The 21,950-nt window shown below is 36.1% G+C and overlaps 1 protein-coding gene across 2 annotated transcripts in view; it reads right to left on the reverse strand.

The window, feature by feature from the left end:
- DMD (dystrophin) overlaps window positions 1–21,950 on the reverse strand; it is a 1,160,174-nt gene that overhangs the window by 714,727 nt on the left and 423,497 nt on the right. For both annotated transcript variants that reach the window (XM_059491405.1, XM_059491401.1), the window contains exons 8-9: window positions 19,027–19,205; window positions 17,952–18,074 (exon numbers count right to left, since the gene is read on the reverse strand). In XM_059491405.1, coding sequence (XP_059347388.1) covers window positions 17,952–18,074; window positions 19,027–19,205 — 302 coding nt within the window. The remainder of the gene's footprint in view (window positions 1–17,951; window positions 18,075–19,026; window positions 19,206–21,950) is intronic.

Raw genomic sequence — 21,950 nt, forward strand, 5'->3', positions numbered from 1 at the left:
TAATTATTTCACAGAATTTAAACCATGAGCTTGTAGCTCCTCCAAGGTGAGAAAATGAGGGGACAGTGTTCCTCACCTGTTATTGCATTATGTTCCTAAAGGGAGGAGAAGGATTAGTTGTGTTAGCAAATTCTCAAAGAATGTTTCTATTAATATAATATATATATATATATATATATATAATAAAGACTGATTCTGAGTTTTAGAAATTAGTTGGGTGGCTTTAGAAAATAGTTTTCCAGGAAATCTATAGGGCTCATTCCAGCACTCTTATTTATATTATGTATTTCCTTACTTCAGAATCTGCCTGTCCCATTGCTAATGATAAAGAATGTGGCTCTGGACATTTAAAGCTTTTAAACTCAAAGACATAAAATTTTCAAGAAACATTTTTTATTAAAGGCCAATTTCAGTTGAGAGTATCTTTCTCATTTTGAACACCCCCTTTGCAGGATTAGAGCCTCAGAAAATAATTCACATTATTCACTCTCAAACTATGCCTCCTATCATCTAAGAATGAAACCACTGCTTATTCTTTTGGTTCTTCCAACTTTCTCATTACAAAATCTATTTTATTTGTCTTTGTATTTCAAAATTATGACTGTTAAAATGCTACATGATAAAATGGTCTCTTCAACAATCAAGATTATGTTTTCTCAACAGATGAGTCATTTCTAGTAATAAAACTTATAAGATAAATTGGTTCAGACCACTTGTTATTATAACATTAACAATTTCATTGTTCTAAATGAGGCTAGAACTTCCATTTTATTAAGTATTTAAAAAAATATCATTGTAAATTAATGTAGAATAAGAAAGGTGGGCGGGTTTGTTTGGGTTTATTTTTTTGTTTGGCTTTATTTTTTGAGGGGGGGGTTGTTTTGTTTTAATGATTTTGCTTTTTTTTTTCTATTTGTCAAAAAATCCACACAGGTTTGGCCTTATGATAAATCTGAAAAATTGCAGGTGTTGCTGGCTCAATTGAGACAAGTTACATTTTTAGTACTTGATTTTCTCTGTGATTCTATTTCTACTGCATATGTTTCCACCTGGATGAATTGACCTGTCCTTGCAACTGCAGTTTTGAGATGCAGCAGATTATTAGGTCATTAAAAATCAATGGAGCTTAGGCAATGTATATGCTGAGGAGAAAAGGCAGAGCCAGGCAGTATTGATGAAAGTACATTCATTACAAAGGAAGGAAAAGGTTGGAACTATTGACAGGAAAGCAATAAAAGAAAATTAATTTTGTCGACTACTCTACACAGGTACAGCTGGTACAAATAAAGACTGAAAGAGACTAAGAATTTATTGGCATTAAAGCAAAACGTTGCACCTTGGGGACTCAAGTGGGGCAGTTAGCTTAAGACAACTTAAAGACAGTGAAAAAAATCTGCAATCAACTGGCTTGGGGAAGAGACTTAGACTGGAAATAGTGAGGACAGTTAAGATGGTGCTCAGACTTAAGAGACAGGAATCAAAGCTGCCAGCTGCCCATAATGATCAAACATTCTAAAAAGTAGAAAACTTTTCATTTTGAACACATGGTCAAGTGAGTCAGTGCTTTGCAGAAAGATTTTCCCCTCAGCTTTCTTTCTTCAACACACCTGTACTTGGAGAAATATCAAATAATGTTTTGCTTAGTAGCTACTTGACTCAAAGTGTAGCAAAACATGCTGCTTTCATAAAGTCTCCAGGGAAAACGTTCAGCCTCTGTTTATTTATGGGTTTTAATTTTGCTGAGTTTTGCTGCTTATAAAAATGAATTGCTGTTTGTAGCATTGCTGATGACAAGACACCAGTATTTGCCTTTCTAAGGAAAGCACTTCCTATTCAAGCAATTATGAACCATGGCTCTGACCAGTCACTGACTGTGACTGAATTGAATTACTTTCACCATAAATCTACAACAAAATTATGATTTCTTCCTGTTGAAAGGGCTCATCTACCCACCATTATTCAAACCTTCCCTTTCTTGATGACAGAGCTGGGCACATTTTAAGGGGAAGTGTATTTCAGGTGCTGTCATGTCACGCAGTAGACTGTGAGATCATTTGGCCTCTACATAATACATAAATTAGACCCCACTCTACAAAAAGAAAGGTGAAATTTTCACCTCAGGATAAGTTTTCAGTATTAACTAATGACTCTTCTCAGAACTCTCCAAGAGTGAATGGTAACTGGGCCCTGATGAAATACTACAGGTCAAGAAGCCTGGGGCCTTTTCCCAGTAGTGCTACCAACAATGTAACTCCAGACCAGCACATTCAGCTTATTTAAGTGTTTTGTACTGTCACATAGACACAGACAAAAAAAGGAAAAGGTAATTTTATCCACCAATATGATCAGACCACCTCAAAATTTGAATTGTGGTCACAGAATAATTCAGTAGCATGAAAAATACGCAAGATTGAATAGACAATGGCCATACTTATTTAATTTTAAAATGCAAATTCTAAATGTTGTAATGACTAAAATAGCACCCATTTTGAAGGAGACTGCTCTGAGAAAGACATTTAAAGGTCCTTAAAGATCTTTAACACCTCTTCTAACCTAAACCATTCTATGAAATGTTCTATGTTCTAAATTGCATTATCAAAACCTCCATGTGGAGAAAAACTATTAAAAATATAAACAGAAAACCTGAATGGAAAGAGGTGAATAATTTCTTAGCTAAGAGAAATGCAAATGGATTGTCCAAAAATGTACTGAATTATTTTTTAGCATATCATACAAGAGATTGAGATAGAAATACAGACTGCACCCCACTTCTCTCTGCCAACAGAAAAATCAAGAAACAAATATCAAAAGGTATCCTACTAAAATACAAATGGAGATTTCAAGATTAATATTACAGAAATGCAGGCCAAAAGCAAAAAAAAAATCTGGGTGTTTTTGTTTGTCTTGTTTTGTTTTTTCTATTTTCACATATATTTTATAGTGAATTCTACAGCTTTATAGTTCAAAAAACTATGAAAATGTATAAATGTGTTTCTATCATTCTGGAAGAAAAAGTAGCCTTCTCTTTTCAGCATCCCATTCAGTTCTTATTTCTTCCTTTTCTTTCTCCCTATTCTCTCTCCTGCCATTGCTGTCAGCAAAATCTGTGTTATCCCATAGCATAAAAGACATTCCCATCTTCTCAATAAAAATATTTAACTTCAAAACTCTTTTTATGTTTTCACATAGTGCAATATCAAAATGCCTTCAAAAGCATCAACAGCCTCAGCAATTAACTTCAACAAGATACACGTCTAAGATATTTTTTTCTTTTGAGAAATAAAGATTCTGAGGCAAGAGCCAATTAGTGAATATACTACACAGATTCTGTGAAGCTGAGGTTGAGGTCCTGGAGATTTCAGAGTATTCAACAGCATTTGTTGAATTGTGCTATTAGAGTTGGAAGGAATTATTAAAATAGGTGGTTTTGCAATGTCATCTAAAATCTCAGTAGCGAACTTTCCTTGAAGATGAATATCCCATTCATGGCTCTTATGCAGTTTATCCATTTTGTATTTAAACTCTCCCAAAATGTATTTTAGCTTCTATTAAAGGAGTTCTTATTCTTCAATGGAAACCACTGCAATGAATATGTTTTCAATTTAAAATTAAAAACCAACCAAAAGGTTGTTACAGAAAATGATCAAGTAATTTAATATGTGGGTTTTTTTAATAATTCTGTAGTGTAACTACCTTTCTTGTAGCTACATGTTCTGAATAATAAATCAAAAGCTGTGAATAAGTCAAAATTATAACCAATCATATCACAAAGGGGTTTTCCTCCTCTCCAGAATGCAGAGCTTCAGGTTTATAAATTGGATATAAATACAGAAATTACTAAAATACTTCCAAAAGATAAGAATGGGAACTAGGAAGAAGCCCTTCTGGAATACTGAAAGCTATTTAGAAAACTTTCTTAAATGCTTACAGGGAGCAGTAAATGGATAGAAGAACAGGATAAAAATCTACTGAAGACTTTCAAATAAAAATATACTATCTCCAGGTCAAGAAATTTCTGAGCCACAAATCAGTGGAGAATGAGTCAGTGAGAATACTCACATGTAGTCACATCCAATTACTGAAGAGTTGGGCATGAACCAGTAAGTTACAAGCTTCTAAATTCCCATTATAGAGACAATGTAAAACTAATATGTAGCTTTGTAGATGCAAAATTCCTTACAGACACTAATAATTCTGAAATTGTCAGCTTAAAAAATACATTATAAATGTGCTGTTTCAAAACCATATTCTTATTTTTACTTTTTCTTTCTTTTCAATACTTGTTTTCATCTTCCCCTTTCCCCTTTGCTTTGTTAGTTGAGATCTAGTGAAACACAATTTCTTAATTCTGGCATTGCACACTTGTTGAGATTAATTTATTTATTTACTCATACTATATTATTCTAGAAATAAATTAACTATTTTTGCTCTTTGAATAATTACCAGAAGGTTGAAACAGAATCTCTAAATATTTTATCAAATACTTTTTCCTGATATTGCTGATGTGGCAGAAAATAATTATAGGTGCCTTACAGGTTAAATTTTTCCAAGCAATATTATTCTTCCCCATATCATATATAAATGTACTCATATTCACTAAAATATAATGCATGGCTCTAAGCTGTAGGTATTAAATAGCATATTCATTGCAGTTGCCATCATGTATATTCACAGAGAGGGAAGGAAAAAAAAAACAAACAAACCAAGAACAAGGCTAAAGAGTGAAAGAAGAAGTAAAAACAGAAAATTAGGAGGCTGAAGATGAATGAGATAAAACTTGGTTTAAGCCCTCATTGCAGAAGAGAGAACTTAAAAGGGACAGGAGTACCATGAAAAAACTAGAAGCAGCAAAAGATGGCATGGCATAACAGAGAGAGCATTTCCTTGGTGACATGGAGAAGACACAAGAGCACTGTGATTAAGAGTGTGAATAGAAGTAAATGAGATCAGAGAAATACTGAAGGTAATTTTTAGGACCAAAGATATTGGACAGGAAATGAATGTATTCTGGAAGTGAGTAGTTGAATATAAATAGCCTAGAGGACACTTTGTGAAAGGTAATCTCTACTGAACAAAATGGCATTGAAGGGCTGGAGCAGCATACAACACATACTGTGCTGTGTAATTGTATTTTGTAATTCATTTGGCAAATGAAATTCAAGTGGGAAAACCTATGCAAACATGTAGTCATTTATTGTTATCATACCTCAATACCTTTCAGAATGGACAAAATGTAGAATCTTTATTTTTTGTTCCCATTGTTAAATTCAAAGTTAGGAAGTCCCTCATCTCACTGACGGTCTTTGACTTGCATCTCAATTTGCTGCTCTCTGTACGTGATGCTCCTGACATAATTATGGTGGGATTTATTTTATTTTATAAAGCAATCTTTAGAACTTACCTCCCCCCTTCTCCCTTTTCTAGTTTATGTTTTTTGTTTGGTTTTGACAGACAACAAAATTCGTTTTAAAATTCTTTTGTTGGTACTCCAGGAGCATTGTATTAGAATACAAAATAGATAAAAATCGATATTAGATTTGCTTTGTTTTTGAAAGAAAAAAAACAAAACAAAAAATAAACAAACAAAAAAAACTCCACAGAACTAAAATTGATATGTGTTGTCCATCAGACAAAGCATAAACCACTTCAAACTACTAGACAGAAGACCTCTCAAAAGGAAAGTTAGGAAAATGTTTTACTTATAGAGTGAAGAAATATCAACCTTAGTATGCAAGAATTGGCAATTCAGAAGCTGATACAAACAATATACTGGACCAATAGATCTTAAGCCAATTGTCATTTTGTTCAAATGAAGATAAAAAGCACTTTTGGTAGCAGTTGCAAATATTGTTATGTTAGATAGGATGTGAGTATTAAAAAGAAATCTGTAAAGATTACAGCAGAAATAAAGAAGGTAGGAACACATAAACCTGGAACATGGCCTACATCAAACATAAAACTTGCATAACATACTTTCACCTGTCTATGATTTTTGTGGTTTCAGCCTCCTCTAAACACACATATATTTATATATTAATGGGAGCTAGGCTTTAACTTAAACCAGATTTTTTTTATTCTTATTCATGCTTAAGAGGTAAGCTTTTTTTTTTTTTATACTTTCCAAATTACTTGCAAAAAGTTCTTATAACTACTTCCATAAAAGATTGCTACTGCTTTCAAGTAATCACTTTGTTTTTTGGGGGGGAAAATTTCATTTTGGACTCTTTTAAAACATATATCTATTTTTTAAAGTTTGATACCTCATTACATGATTCACAGTTTACTTAAATGACTGTTTCTGCTTTAATGACATCCCTATGAAACAACTAAACTTTCCTTTTTAATTTTTAAGAGTTATTTATTACATCAAAATGTATTTCTTTGCTATACCTTAATTAAGTCCGAACAAAACAAATGCCTTCTCAACAAACACCATGTTGTTCCATACAATTTTTATATTTTTGAAGTTTGGTTTATTTTTGCTATGTGTTATTCTTTCAGGACTGGAATTTTAAAATAAATTTTCAACATCTAAAAAATTGCTTGTTACCCTCCACCCTAAATCTACCTTTCCTATAAAACTTAGTATTTATTCCTTTTTTCCCCTTAGCTCACGGATTACCACAGGCTAACACACCTGTATTCATAGTATTGAATAAAATAATTATAAATCTTAGAAAATTATAAAGCAAAATTCTTTAATACTGCTGTATGTAGAGACATATACCTTCGCTGCAGGAAATAAACATAGAAAATCTAAGAATATTTTCTTTTCTATGCTTGGATATAAAATCTGTACATGCAGACCAAAACTACAAAATACACTTTGCAGTATTTTAGAGGGAGAGTGTTCTACACAAGCATTACAAGGCACAGCTTCTATTGTATCAAAATCATTGAATGAAAGAAAGATATCAGGATTTTCATGATCAGTAGAGATCAGCAATGTGGCCTTCAAAGGTCACTGCTTCAGGCAAACATGCAGATCTCCCTGCCATACAAACGTGAACCAACAACCCACAGCACTTCCGACAGAGCCTGAAAACAGACAACTCCAATGGAATGGTTAAACACAACAGGCAGAAGGAAAAATGGTTATCTGCTCTCTCATGGAGCAATGATTTGGGCTTCTCAAAATCAATAGAACCATTTGTAACACAGCAAAAATATGCTAGATTTTACAATGAAGAATATTTCATGCACCTGGGGGCACAAAAGTTTTTCCACAGAGGTCTTAACACTTTCTACAGGAGTAAAACACAAAGGCATTTCCTCAAAGTTACAGCTACACTTGGGCATTTTAAGGGCACAGTGCAGATTCTGCACACATTTTTAAAAGCCATCTTAATTTAAAGCCCTCATCAGTTTTATTTTAGCTGTATAGAATTCAACCATGTGATGGTGCAAGATAGGACAGAAAATTTAAAAGTATTGTAATTAAGACTCAATTACTTTTAATTGGAAAATAAAATGCTAAACATATTCATAATATACATATATGTTTAACCACCATATGTTTCAGAGGTAATCCTCTGAAAGCCATTGTATGTTAAAGTGAGTGTATCCTGTTCACTGCACAGAAAGTCAGAGAAATAGGATGAAACTGTTGGGGACAAGGGAGCTTCTCTCATTGATGAGAGCCAGCAAAGCCATTGAACAAGGAGGCTCTAAACTAAACTTTCTCTCCTGTTCATGAGAACAGGAGTAAAATGTGCTGCTGCTGCTACATCAATATTGCAGAATTTCTTTGGATTACGGGTTTGGGGTTTTTTTCTCATGTTGTTAATAATCCTCAAAGGGACACACAAAAAATTATTAGATTAGCATCTAACCAGACAATCTCATCTTTGATTCCTTTTTAATTTTACTAATGTCAAATCTAGATAAATTAATAAGTAAGAAAAATTCTTAATAAACTCAGTTTTAAAATAAAGTTATACTATCTAAAATTATGAAGCAAGACTTCATACTATTGAAAAGTTCACATGCTATACAGAGATGAGCAAAATTTTAACAATAATGCTGTTTGCAATGATACTATAATTTTGTCTCTAGAAAATGACTTTAAATTGCTTTTATGTGTTAAAGTGTCCTGTTGATTTCAGAAGTTTTTTCAAAAGATGAGTTCTATTTTTTTTTTTTTTGCATTTCAGAGGTTTTAATAGGTGTAATGATAGGGTGCAAAGAGTTAATTGCTTGCTTTCTGAATCGCAGACTAAATTTATTTTTTTGTGTGCATTAAGTGAAAGGCCTTTCTTAAGTGTTTGAAATGGGGATGTATAAGTACTTCAAATTGTCCCAACCCTCAAATTACTTAAATTTCAGTCCTCAGATTAGGAAAAATGAACACCAATCTCTTTACTGTCGCAGACATTTTTCACAGAAATCCTTTCTTTCAGATTTCTGTAGCTTCTGGGAAGCAAGGGCCCCCAGAAGAAGAATGTAAACAATTGTTATCGGCTGCTGTGAATGCAATAGGATGCACCTGTGATTGGTCCATGTTCCCATGTTTATAATTAAGGGCCAATCACAGGAGCAAGCTGGGGACAGAGTCCCTGGACACAACTTTGTTATGGATTCTTTCTTTCTTTCTATTCTTAGCTTAGGAAGCCTCTGCAACTTCTCTCTTTATTCTATTTAGTATAGTCATAATGTGTTATATATCATATATCAATAAATCCAGCCTTCTGATCAAGAAACAAGATTCATGTCATTCTCTCACCATGGAGACCTTCAACAGGTCGCTGTAATAGTTTACCAGTAAGGATTTTCATCAACATCATCTCCTTTGTTTTATCTAGCCATTCCTTTGCATCAAATCCACTGCTGATACAAGAAATTCTGCACTGCTGCCTAAAATCTACAGACCCAAAGGGAGATTCTAATTTAATAATGTACTATTTTACATATTGTGGATATAAAAAAAAAAAAAATATGTTCACAGTAAATTAATGTGTCCTTATTTGCTGTATCTACATCCATCTTTAATAAACGTTACACATACTTTATGTTCAAGAGATTCAGTGGTACAAAATTACTTAAAAGAACATTTTAAAATGTTATCCTATATATCTTATTTTAGGCCTTGAACATTAAGCTATTTAGCAACCATAAAATAAAGGTTCTTTTCCAAAATGAGAGGCCAAAACAGTTGAAACAGCAAAATTCAGTGAAATTAAATGAATGCTCTCACTCATATTAATAAGGTTTTAAAATTTGGCAAGACCAGATTTTCAGTGCAAGTTAGAACTTTTAAAACAGACTTTTCTAAAAAAAAAAAAAAAAGCAGCTGTATCACTATCCAAATTTGAAATTAAGAAAGTCTTGTCTTGTTTCTTGTTAAGTGTACTTTTCAAAAAAAAAAAAAAAAAAAACACAAAAACCACCCACAAAAACAACAAAAAAACCCCCAAACAGACGGAATTTAAAATAGCACTGAAGCTAGTTAAAAATGCCTAAAGAGAACCTGTAATAAAAAGGCAGTCTAGGTAAAAGTGTGTTGCTGAAAGTATGTACAGTTGTCTTTTCAAAAACACATTCACCAATAATGTAATCAGGAAATGACTGGTATAACATTTCCACGTTTCTATTAGGAAAACATTTTACAGAAACCTTTCACTTTAATGCAAATCAAGTCTAATTATTAGAAAATGGGGTTTTTCTTAAATATTGCCAACCAGTTATAAGTACACTCATGATTATGACAATCTGAGTACACAGCAGATATATTTTATCTAGGAATTTTAACTTCATGAGAAATACGTTACCCTTTCTTATCAGTCAGTAAGGAATAGACTAAAAGATCACATGGGAAATTCCATGTTGCATTTCCAGTGCCCCTTGTTCAACAAGCTTTACAGCTACTTTAAGGAAAAAACTATAGTTGATAAAAATAAAGATTTCTCTTATAATTTTTTTTAAAAATAAAGGTTTCTCTCGTATGTTTAAGGTCAATAAAATGCAAAAGTAAAAAAAAGAGAAAAGTCAGAAGTAATCACTTTTTATGACAAAATAAAGAATTGTCATTACCCATTAGGGGTGGAAAACCCCCACTTTCACTAATGAATGTGAACAGGAACATGCACAGGGATTTAGAGAGCTGTGCAAAGATGTTTGGAGCAGAGGCAGCTGAAAGCCTGAAATTGCACTTCTGAGCTCCTGGGCTGATTCCTGCCACTTGCCAGCTACAAGCAGCTGGGACTGGTGGTAAGTTTTGCTAACAAATGGTCTAGACATGGTTTAGCATGCTCTAAATCCTGCCATTATTGAAGAGGCAGAAGAAAGAAGCACTCCTGGTGAGGCTCATCATGAGTTGTGCTTCTGCCTAGAGACTGTTTGGACTGGAAAAGCTGCAGTCTCATGGCTATGCAAAGATCACCTGCTGACTAAAAGAGGCATCCTGAAAAGAATTTGTGTCAGGGAAGAGAATGGGATTTGGAAATAAGGTGGAAAAGATGCTGACTAAAAGAAAGATCCTGCAGATCAGAGAATTATAGAATATATGAGATCGGGATGGATTGGTTCCTGCTCCTCACAGGGCAACATAAACTTAAATTATATGACTAGAAACAACATCCAGGCTCTGCTTGAACTCTTACAGGCTATGACCATGTCACTGACCATCCTCTCAGTGAAAAGCCCTTTCCTAATGTCCACTCTGAACTTCCCCTGATGCAGCTTCATAGCATTTCCTCCTGTGCTGTTGCTGGTCAAGAGACAGATGTGTGGAGACAAGTAGCAGGTGATGCCTAAGAATTTTGGGCAGTGCTATCCAACATCTGTGAATGCAAAGCAGTGGCAGAGCTCAACCTGACAGCTGGACCAGCAGCAACCTCTCTGCCCCAGCAAGGAAGTTGAAACCTCATGAACTCAGCGTGGGGGAAACCAAATGAATGAGTGTGTGAAATAAAGTAGACTAAAAGCTCTGATATATTGCAAACTAGAACCACTACAAGTTATCGCTTTACCCATAAGAGTACTAACATTTTTTACAACAAAGCCTCTCAAAAAAGAATCTACAGTAAACATTCAAACAAAACAAAACCAAAAGAACCCCACAAGAACCAAAACAACCAAACAAAAACAAACCACACACACAAAATGAGTTAGAACTGCTGCTGGTGGCTACACACAAAGCAGTGACAGGAAACAACTGTCATCCTGACAGACCTCCAGGCTCAGACAAGAAGCCATCTATTTTCCAGACTGTTATTGAAACTATAAAACATATATAAACACACTTGAAAATATCTGCGTCATCATTTTTCAAACTGTTCCTTGAACACATGGCATCCAGGAGAGCTCCCTAAGAAATCCAGAAGACTTGCACTTAGCTTGATTTTTCCATCTCTGCTTGTTCTGACCTCTGATGGCAAATTTTGCTATTTTATTATGCCTAGCCTGAACTCTAGGGATTTTATTTAGCTCTACTAAAACAGTTCATAGCTTTCTGAAAGTTTCTATTTAAATGAGAATAACACCTGAGACTATCATTATACTCATTGCCTGTGCTGGTTTGACCAGGAAGGAGTGGGAATTCTGGGATGCTGTGGTCAAACCAATGGGTGCTCAGATTTTGATGTTGGCGCCTGATGTGGCCGGTGGGGTTTAGACACACCTCTGAGAACACACACGGGTTAAAAACCAGAGCTTCGGCCCTGGGAGTTTCTCGTGGGACTTCGAGGGAAGGAAGTCGGATCTCCCTCCCCCGTCCAGCCGCTGCTGCTGGGCAGGGGAGGGGCAGCCATGTGGTAGGCCTGGGCCTGGACAGACATGGGGGTGAGGAGGCCCTTGAGGATGGAAGGGTAGAAGAGCCCCAAGAGACAGCCATCGGGCAGCCAATCTCCCCCCCAGGAGAGAGAGAGAGGAGAGCTGGTGTCTGAATTTGATAGCGGCCGGCCCAGGAGGAAAAGGGGGGGGAATGCAGCGAGGAGGTGCCGGCCGGAGCAGCAGTGAGTGTGGGACTGCCGGAGCTCTGCGACAGGCAGAGACTGAATTTTTAACCCTTTCTTTCATGATTGGGACCTCGCAAAAATGCTGATCCTCCTCAGAGCTGAATAAGAAGAAAGATAGGAAATGAAAAAACCAAGAACTAGGCCCGAGGGATGTGGAGAAGACTGGCTGAGTGGGGAGAGATGATTGGAGTGGCATTTTGTCTGGACTTTTCTTGTGTAGCTATAGACTCAGTTTTATTCCTGTAACACAGAGACTGCATTTAGGGGGAGGCAGTGCCTCAGAACCAGGAGGGTTCATTGTGGGGACCCCTCGGCCCCAGGGGGTTGGAAAAAAATGGGGGGCAGATGTCCCAAAGCAGAGACTGTGCCTTTTTGGAGTGAGACAAGGCATCCTTAAAAGACAACCCTAAAAGCAGCTCTGGTCCGTGCACAGTGGTGAGAGCACTGGGCATGGAAGGAAGATGTCACAAGCGGCAAAAGGACTTTCCGGGCGGTGCCGAGTGACATGGAAGCACACAAGGTTTCAGTGTGTTTCCAGGGAAAGCCTATGGTGCAAGAAGGACTCCTCTCCTCTTCATGGACTGAAGTTTGAATATCCTAAAGGGTGGTGCCAGACTGGGCAGTTTGGTGATTTGGGGCAATGTATCGGATTGGGAAATTTTGGTGGTGGGGAGGAGGAAAGTGCTTTTTTGTAAGGTTTTCAATTTTTTTCCCTTATAGGTTTTTCCTTCTTTTCTTGTAGTTTAGGTAATAAAGTTTTCTTTATGTTTAAGCTGGAGCCTGCTTTGCTTATTCCTGGTCACATCTCACAGCAGACACCAGGGAGAGGGTATTCTCATGGGGGCACTGGCTCTGTGCCAGGCCCAAACCATGACATTGCCCAAATTATATCCATCATGATCTAGTGACTAAATGTGCAGATAATTCAGTATTTCTGCAGTTTCCCAAATTCCACTTTAAATTATGCCATAAATCTCTCCAATGCTGACACAGTGGGATATTCTATGTGATAAATATCTTACATTAAAAATACTACCAAAAATTTGGAACTAAACTTCTATTTGTCTGTATTTAACTGTCTTCTGATGCCTCTCCAAAAGAGGACTACACCATAAGGTAAACAGGACAGCATTAAGATCACAGCTTCTAAGTAAAAGAAATATCTGGTTTAGTACAAAGGAGAGCAATAAAGCAATCCTGTGATGCTGTACCATCTGTAAATTCTGTGGCACAGATGAATCCTGAAGAGTCCCAGAAAGGAGGTCTCACAGCAGTTTTAAAGAAGTTAAATTGTTGGCAGGAGACCAAGAGTGAGGCAAATTAAGGGTCTAGAAAACCACCATTCTCAAGGGCAAGACTGCCAGAAGGGTTCTGTGCTGTGGGAATAAATTCAATTTAATTTTATAAGGAGCTTTTAGTGACTTTTCAAGTTAATTATTATAAGTATGAACTGACTTACAAAGTGCAACTGGGTAAGATTCACATTAAAAAAATCCAGAAAACAAGAAAACTGCATTACAATACTTCTGGAAAACACAAGTAATGATTGGATGGTTAGGAGTTTCTCAGAAAATAATAAAGACAAGGTTGAAGCCTGAGGTGAAGCCCCTAGTTCTTAGGACCCAAATCACATCATGATGGGCTAGCAAATATGGTCCCTATTTACCACTACTTCATCTCAAATTATTTCAATTCAAACACACTGAAGCTTGTCAGTTTGAAGTTTAAACAGTAATTCTGCACACAAGCTGCACTTCATACAATGTGGAATGAAGAAAACATAACTCCTGCAAAAAGAACAAAAATCAACAATCATGGAGATCAATGGGCTTGATTTTGAATAGATAATTTAAGGCAGCTAAACTCACAGACTCACCTTTCTGACAGGACCTGTCAGAAGCTCATTTACAGAAGCACCAGTCTCAAAATACTCACAGATTTTGTTCATCCCCATGTTTTCAATGCTTATCTTTTCAGCACTGTTTTTTCAATAGGAATAGAGGTTGCCCTCACTCAGTTTCCAGGTGACACCGAGTTGGGTTGGCATATTGATCTGCTGGAGGGTGGAAAGCCCTGCAGAGGGATCTGGACAGGCTGATTGATGGGCCAATTGAATGAGGATTAACAGGCCAAAGTGCCAAGTTCTGCACCTGGGTTACAACAACCCCAGGAAAGTCTTGAGGCTTGGGACAGAGTGGCTGGAAAGGTGCCTGGAGGAAAAGGAGCTGGGGGTGCTGGTCAGCAGCAGCTGGACATGATCCAGGTGTGCCCAGGGGGCCAGGGAGGCTAAAGGCACCTGGCCTGGATCAGCAATAGTGTGGCAGCAGGACCAGGGCAGGGATTGTCCCCCTGTGCTCGGCACTGGTGAGGCCACACCTCAAATCCTGTGTCCAGTTTGGGGCCTCTCACTGCAGGAAAGGCACTGAGGGGCTGGAGTGAGTGCAGAGCAGGGCAGCAGAGCTGGGGAAGGGTCTGGAGCACAGGTCTGATGAGGAGCAGCTGAGGGAGCTGGGGGTGTTTGGCCTGGAGAAAAGGAGGCTTGGGGGAAAACTTGGGGACCTTATTGCTTTCTCCAACAATTTGAAGAGAGTTTGTAGTGAGGTGAAGGTTGGCCTCTTCTACATAACAAGTGATAGAAGAGGAGGAAATGGCTTAAAGTTGTGCCAGGAGAGGTTCAGACTGGACAATGGGAAAAATTTTGTCACTGTAAGGGTTATCAAGCACTGGAACAGTTTGCCTAGAGAAGTGGTAGAGTCACCACCCCCAAGGAATTTAAAAGACCTGTAGAACAAGTAAAAATGGAAGCAGTGAGATAGGAGATTTTCCTGGGATCAATACTAGGAACAGATCTTATAAACCAAAATGTAAAGTAAACATAGCATTCTTCTTGGTCAGGTGTTCAATGAGATAAATCAATAACACAAACCCCAGTGCTTTCAAAAATATAAACAGAAGACAATGAGTAGCTTTAAATTAGGATTTTGAAATGTTTCAGAAAATTACTCGAGGATCCTTTTATTTGTACATTAAGCTGGATATTTCTAAGTGAAGCCTTATTACAAGAACACATACAAGACAAAATACAGACTTGCAAATTCAGGCAAGACTTCTGTAATTGTCAAGCACTAACTGCCATATAAACACTGAAAACATAAATATTTTCTGTTGGACCTTTTTTAGTGTTCATTCAGGAAATTCAAGGATTCAGGTTTGAGAAGTAGAGTCTTGTTCCAAGAGCTTCATGAGTTTATGAAAACTGTCTAAGTAAATGAGGTAAAGGAGGAAAACCTTTCTAGAATTTTAGCAGAAAAACTGTTCTTCATGTTACCTCTGGCATTTGAAAATGTTTCACTGGTTCAACCAGAAGTGGTGAAGCACTTCTGGCTGAACAAGTCACTGAGTGAACAGGTTTGCAGAGCAATGATTGCCCTTGAATTTGAAGAATGTCACAGTTAAAAAAAGCAAAACTTGTTCTGGCCACAATTTGCACAATGGAAATACTTGCAAGGTCAAGCAAGTACCCTCCTGAGTGACAGAGAAAGAATTCAGAAAGGAAGGGTGAATTTGAAGGCACACAAGTTGTGAAGCTACTAGGAAGAGTGAAGATGGGGAAAGAGAAATGAGGTGAAATGTGACATAAAAGAAAAGACAAGGGTAGAAGATAGAAGAGAAAAACTTTGACAAATGATGCTGTGAAAGGAAATGTTATTCCTTCTTTCCAATATGGAACACAGAGAATCACAATTCATCTCTCTCACAATTTCTGACAACTGACATACGAAGCAAATGTATGCCATGTATCAAAAGCCATATTTGGTCAAATTTGAAGGATCATGATCAAAATCTTTGGAAAGAGGCCTTATTTAATTATGACTGTTTTGGGGAAATTATAATATTCAAGTCCTATAAGCAGAAACTTTGCAGAGATTGAGAAAAAAAGAATGATTCCATGATTTTAACAAAAGACCAAAATACTTAGTGAAAATTGCTTCTCTATGACAGCACCAAAAATACCATGGAAATTGGCAGGCAACAGTCAACTAAATCTAATAAACCTTTCTTTGATAACTAGATGGAAATTAAAGTTACCTTCTTAAACTTTACAAAATCCAAGAAAAAAAAAAGTTTAATTTCTCCTGATTTCTTTATTGCAGTCCCCTAGAGAATGAGATTTTCCTGAAAAGCTTAAGGCAACTGCATTTTTTACAAAGGTATCCAAAAATCATAATATAGTTGGCAGAAAATTTAAATGCTTCTAAGAAATGAAAAGGAAATAATATTTTTTTATTTAGTTAAAATAGATGGGATTAAGTTATACCTGCTCCATGTATCTGGAGAAAACATTATGAGCCACTATTTAACCAGCATTATAAACTTGCTTTAACAGGTTAACAACAGCTCTTCTTTAAGAATTACATAGCTGAAGGCAAAAAAAACCCTAACCACTGACTAATAAATCTATGTATTGATTTGGGATCTTAATTATTATATGTATAATTCAAGTTTATCTTGATTATAATGAGAATTTGCTTGGTGGCTTTCCCAAAGGAATCTTAAGTAAATGCTTTCCATTTGTTAATATCTGTTGTGGCTGTAGCACAATTTGGCTCAGATTCTGGTTATGTCTTCAGCTCCTGCCATATTGGCAGAATTATAATATATTGTATTAATTTTTGCATGAAGGTGTAGTAGATTAAGCTTCCAAATTCAAGAAGGAGAGATCTGAAAACTGGAATGCAAGATGAGGACTGGATAATCATATTATATCTTAGTAAATTTCAGTAACCATGCTTTGTGTAGAAATGACTTCATTTATTTCAGTTTATACATTACTTTTGATGGTGGAGGTGCTGAAAAAACCTGCAAGTGTTCACAATAAAAGTACCTGAAGAAAAAGAAAAAAATCTATCCTGTATAATAACTTTTCATTACTCTAAAATATCTGTATAGTGTCTAAGTAGAACAGTTACAATTGCTTTAACCATCTTGTTTCAAAGCTGTTTGACTCATCACTGCAACACATTTGATGTTAGAGTAATGTAGGCAGGGCTCATGTTTGTGTGCACAGGCTTTCTGTCCTGGAGTATTTAAAAGAAGTCATTATTCAATAAAAAACCTGTCACTTGAACAGTAGATTTGAATACAGTGTTGAATAGAAGTATAATTTTGCAATAGATTTTTAGATGTTAGACAGAATTAAGTACCTAGAGGCAAACTCAAACTGTAGCACCACATATACAGAGATCTTTTCTCCCTGAAGTAATGAAAGGAAATCACATTGCAGTACACAATATGACCTTTGGGTCTCATACTTGTCAAAAGTTATAAAAATGCAACTACTGAAATTCTCATTATAAGGATTACTTGAAACAAGTTTTATTAAACCACCCCAGCTATTTAAAGGTAAAAATAAAATAAAACAAATAAGTAAAAAATCAAACATAACCCCTTAACCTCAGTACCAGCAAGATGCCATTTGTGATAAAAATTACCAACTGTTGTAATCCAATAACACAGGCTAAAATTTAATACTTGTTTCACCTTTTTTTCCAACTACAGTAACCTTCTGAGAAATGCCATCATTAACTATTTTCTTTAACAGGAAGGGTAAGAAAAAGAGAGAAAGCCAACGGTTCTTTTTTTTTTCTATAACTGAACCTGTGGCCGTAATATAATAGATGCCAAATACAGCTTATGTTACATTTGTTCTTCTAATACATTTTAAGGCAATATATGTAATATTTTAAAAAATGACTGAACAAAGAAGGAAATTTCTGATTCTGAAACAGCAGTGCTTGAATGTTAATCATCCCCTACAATCAGCACAACAGCTATTGCCAGCCATGCAGAAATGTACAGAAAAAAGTAAACACTCGACAGAGAAAAGTCCTGGAAAAAGCAGGTCATTAAGATCAGATACAAGCAAAGTGCACGAGCTCTTTCACTCCAAGCACGAGCTTAACAAAACTCTCTCAAAGAATTGCAATATTGACAGACCTGTGGAGGAACCTGCCTCCTTTTTTGGTCAGGGGTTGTGACATACACCGCCTGTGCGTATGCGTAACTTTTGAACCGCGGTTTAGGAGAAGGCGAAGGTCCCTGGGGTACACTGACTGTGATCTACGAATAAATTAGAATGCACACATGGGTAGGAGCATGGATTGTAGAAGTAAGTATTGATTTCAAGAGCAGCTGAAGACAAAGAAGCAGGAAGGTCGTTTTTCAAGGACAGTGTTGGTATTCAGCAGGCAAAATGGGACGGTATTAAGGAAACCTCTCATTTAATCTGACACCCTTTCCAAAAGCAACAAACTGTCAGGACTCCACACCAGCAGAATACCAATGTAAAGTGAAGCTTTTTTATAATTTACAAGCAGAGGCTCAAAAAGCAAGTGATCATTTGTCACATCTTGAATAAACAGAGCCAATATTTATCTGCTCAGTACTCTAAAATAGAGTGAGCATCCCATACCCAACCATACAGATTCAGACAAATTCAGACAAGTTATCTAGGCCTAAAATGCACTAAACACTTTAAAAGAGGCTGTCTGATGGTTTCAGTGAAAACAAAAACTGACATTGCAATCATAAATAAATTCCAATTATTACATGAGTTTTTTAAGAGGACAACAGTAAACTAAGAGATTATTTTAAAACGCAGGTCATCTTAAATAAAATGCTAAAAAATGAAAAATGTATCATGACTATGGATAAACACCAACATCTATTCTCTAAAAAGGTAAGGATGTTTCTATCTGCTTTTAAATGTAGCCTCCCCAAATATGTGTTTCTTTGATGTGTTGTGCCACCATCAAAACGCACAATGCTGGACAACTGAAGTGCAAAGCACTTACTTGCTGAATGGTAATATTTAAAACAGTTTGGTGTGAGATGGAAACCAGTATGAAAGTACATGCAGAGAAGTACATCTGACTTGCCTGTGGATGAGACTTTGCCCATTATACCCATGGGATTTTTGTCTTCCACTGGCCATTTAACATCAAACTCATGGGGTAGGCAGGGAAACAACCACTTTAGCACAGCAAGATGAAAGAAGAAAACTGAAACTCACTTCTTGTGAAAAATGCTGTTCGTGTACTTCTACGTGCTCTTCTCTAGTGATCCTTGTGTGCCGTGGCAGCATCTCCACCTCCCTGATGGCTTCCATGGTGACTTGCTGGGGCAGGGCTTGAAAGAGCGAAGTCACATACATCAAGATGGACTTCTTATCTGGATAGGCAGTTGCAACATCTGGAAGAAAAATTACCATGTGTCATTTCAGTTTCCACATTCGATATGAGAAACAGCCAATTAGTTTAATGGAAAGTTGCTAAGATAATGAGCAATCTATTGTCCACGTGAATACTCTAGAGACTAATTAGAACCTTACCATCAGTTCCAAAATTGCAGAATAAACTTGCATATCAGTGAGAAGGTGCCAAAGTTTATACAGGTAATGTTATCTCATTCAGCATAAGCTTCCCATCTATATTTCTTGTGTCAAAATGCAATTTTTAAAACTGTGATCCCCGTTGAGCAGGACTAGACATAGGAAAATATGTATTTGCTTGCGCTGTATAAATACTGCAAGTATAAAAAGTAAGGAAAGCCTCATTTTCCAAGTCATGCCTTTTACATTCTCCCCACATCATTTATCCACTGAAAGCATCAAAGATGCGGGGGGAAAAATAATTACCACTTTTTCTTGTGAATGGATTCATAAAAATCCACAATTGAAGTCAAACTACAATAAAGTTACATAGCTTTTATGTTCTACTTGGTCTTGCATTCTTCATGAAATTTGTGGAACATCAAAGGAACGTGGTATTCACACACAGTAAAATACATAATAGAAAAACTCTTTAAAAAAAATAGCCCTGTAAAATCTCTATGGCCTTTAGTCAGTACAAGAAACTTTGCATGAACACAAAGACGATTTCAGCTTCTGCACATAGCCATGTTATACATCAGCAGGAGAAGCACTTTCCCTGACTCAACAATTCAAGTCAATAACGATTTGTAAAAATGTAAGGCATGTGGCAGCTCTTTGAAATAGTTACTTTGTTATTTGCCATTGACGCTTACTTCCTACACTCAGTCTAGTGAATCAAGATATAAAAGGACACTTGTACAAGAAATTTATCATGAATTCCACGAATGTTTTAACAAGAGTGCTGGCAGAAAGCCAGGAGCTATGAGTCTTTACTGTCTCAGATCAATCCAATCTTAGCTAAGATTTGAGTTCACAGAAAAAATAAAATATATCAATGGTTCTACAACATGGCATCTCATTCTCCCTGCCTAGAATGTGGGAAGGCACCTTGCATTAAAAGCTTCATATATATCTGGAAATTAAGAAAAGACATTCTATGAATAATTTTGGTTTGGCTTTCTGACCCATCTCCATATTTTTGCTTGGCACTTGATGAGAAGCAGCTGAAGCTTTAGTTCTACTTAGCAGTGGCTGGAAAAACGGCACATTCCCTCTAACATTCCCACTTCCATAATATAAGTATTTTACTGCAAACATCTTCTTGCCTTCTCTTGAATATTCTAACACCATTTTGTTATACTTCGTATAGTTAGTAATTGATGTCTACATGAATATCCATGCCTTCCTACTGGGAAGAGTACACACTGGATGATCAGTGCCATCTGTGATTTTTCTATTGTTTGTTCATTACATTCCTTTTCAAAATGTCCTGTTAACCAAATGGGCAAATACCTTACCATTTATCTACAAAAATATCTCACACAATAAATAAAATGGGTTCATAGCAAACAATATACACGCCAAAAATTGTTTACCCATTCTATCTGACAAATAGAAAGTACATATGCAGCTGTCAAAATCCACTGGCAAGTACGAAAGGATTTAATTTTTTAATCACAACAAATAGCTAAACAACCATAGTTGTAAATCTTGGAATATCAATCCATCTCTCAAAAGTCTTTTTATGTGCTCCTGAATTATCAGAGCAGGAATGACTTCTGCTACACTTTGCCTTCACATTTTCTTATTTTGAATCCTAGTCTGAGGTACTATCTTTACCACCTGCTGAGTGTGATGGCTATTTGAAATCCTCGTAGCTAGACAGTAAATAAACTGAAATTCAAGCATTTTTTGCAAGGAAGTTCACTATTTCTTTGTAAATATGTCTACATTCATTTGTGGGGCAAAAATGTCTGTCAAACCAATACATGCCTCTTAAAAACTAATCTCAAACTCTTGTAAAATACATTTCTTAAATAAAACTAAGTAAAGATATTAAGACTAAGCCATTTCTCCAATACTAGTTTTGAGAAAATTATCCATGATTTTTTTTCCCCCAGACCAATTTATCTTCTCAAATTCAACTCAGAGGCAATTCTATCAAAAAATTTTCATCGGTTTTCTTGACAAAGAATATCCAGAGAAGGACTGAAAATAATAAAATGAATGAAAAAAAAATTAAGTAGACTACAAGTCAACAGAGTTTAAAATGGGAAGCATTATAAGGTTAGCAGAAGTAATATTGACGTCTTTATCAATGAAGAATTTGAAAGACTTTGGAAAGCTCTGGAAACCACTCCAGTTCTTTAATAAGATACAGTTACATAAAAGTAGTGGAAAAGTTTCCAAGATGAGTGTTCCAATTATTGAGAGCAAACTTTTTCAGTACAAAACTTTATGCTGACAGATTCATATTTTTCAAAAGAAAATAGTGATTTGAACATGCCACACGGACCATATAGTTCAGACAATTCTTTTTGATACCTTTTCTGTTCCATGGGATTACTTATTAAGACTTGTGGTTTCTTTAGGAATCCTTCATCATCAAAGAAACAAAATTACCTTGCAAAACCCTAACTGTATGTGCTCCCCCTAAAAATATATTCAAACCGTGACCATTTAGAGAGACGAGTCTGTCCAGGGAATGTCTCCAGTCAAATTAAAAAAATACAAAAAAATAAAACTAAACAAAACAGTTATTTTGATATATGGGCAAAAAGCCT

The sequence above is a fragment of the Ammospiza nelsoni genome, chromosome 2 (genome assembly GCF_027579445.1).
Source record: "Ammospiza nelsoni isolate bAmmNel1 chromosome 2, bAmmNel1.pri, whole genome shotgun sequence".
In the NCBI taxonomy this organism is placed as follows: Eukaryota; Metazoa; Chordata; class Aves; order Passeriformes; family Passerellidae; genus Ammospiza; species Ammospiza nelsoni.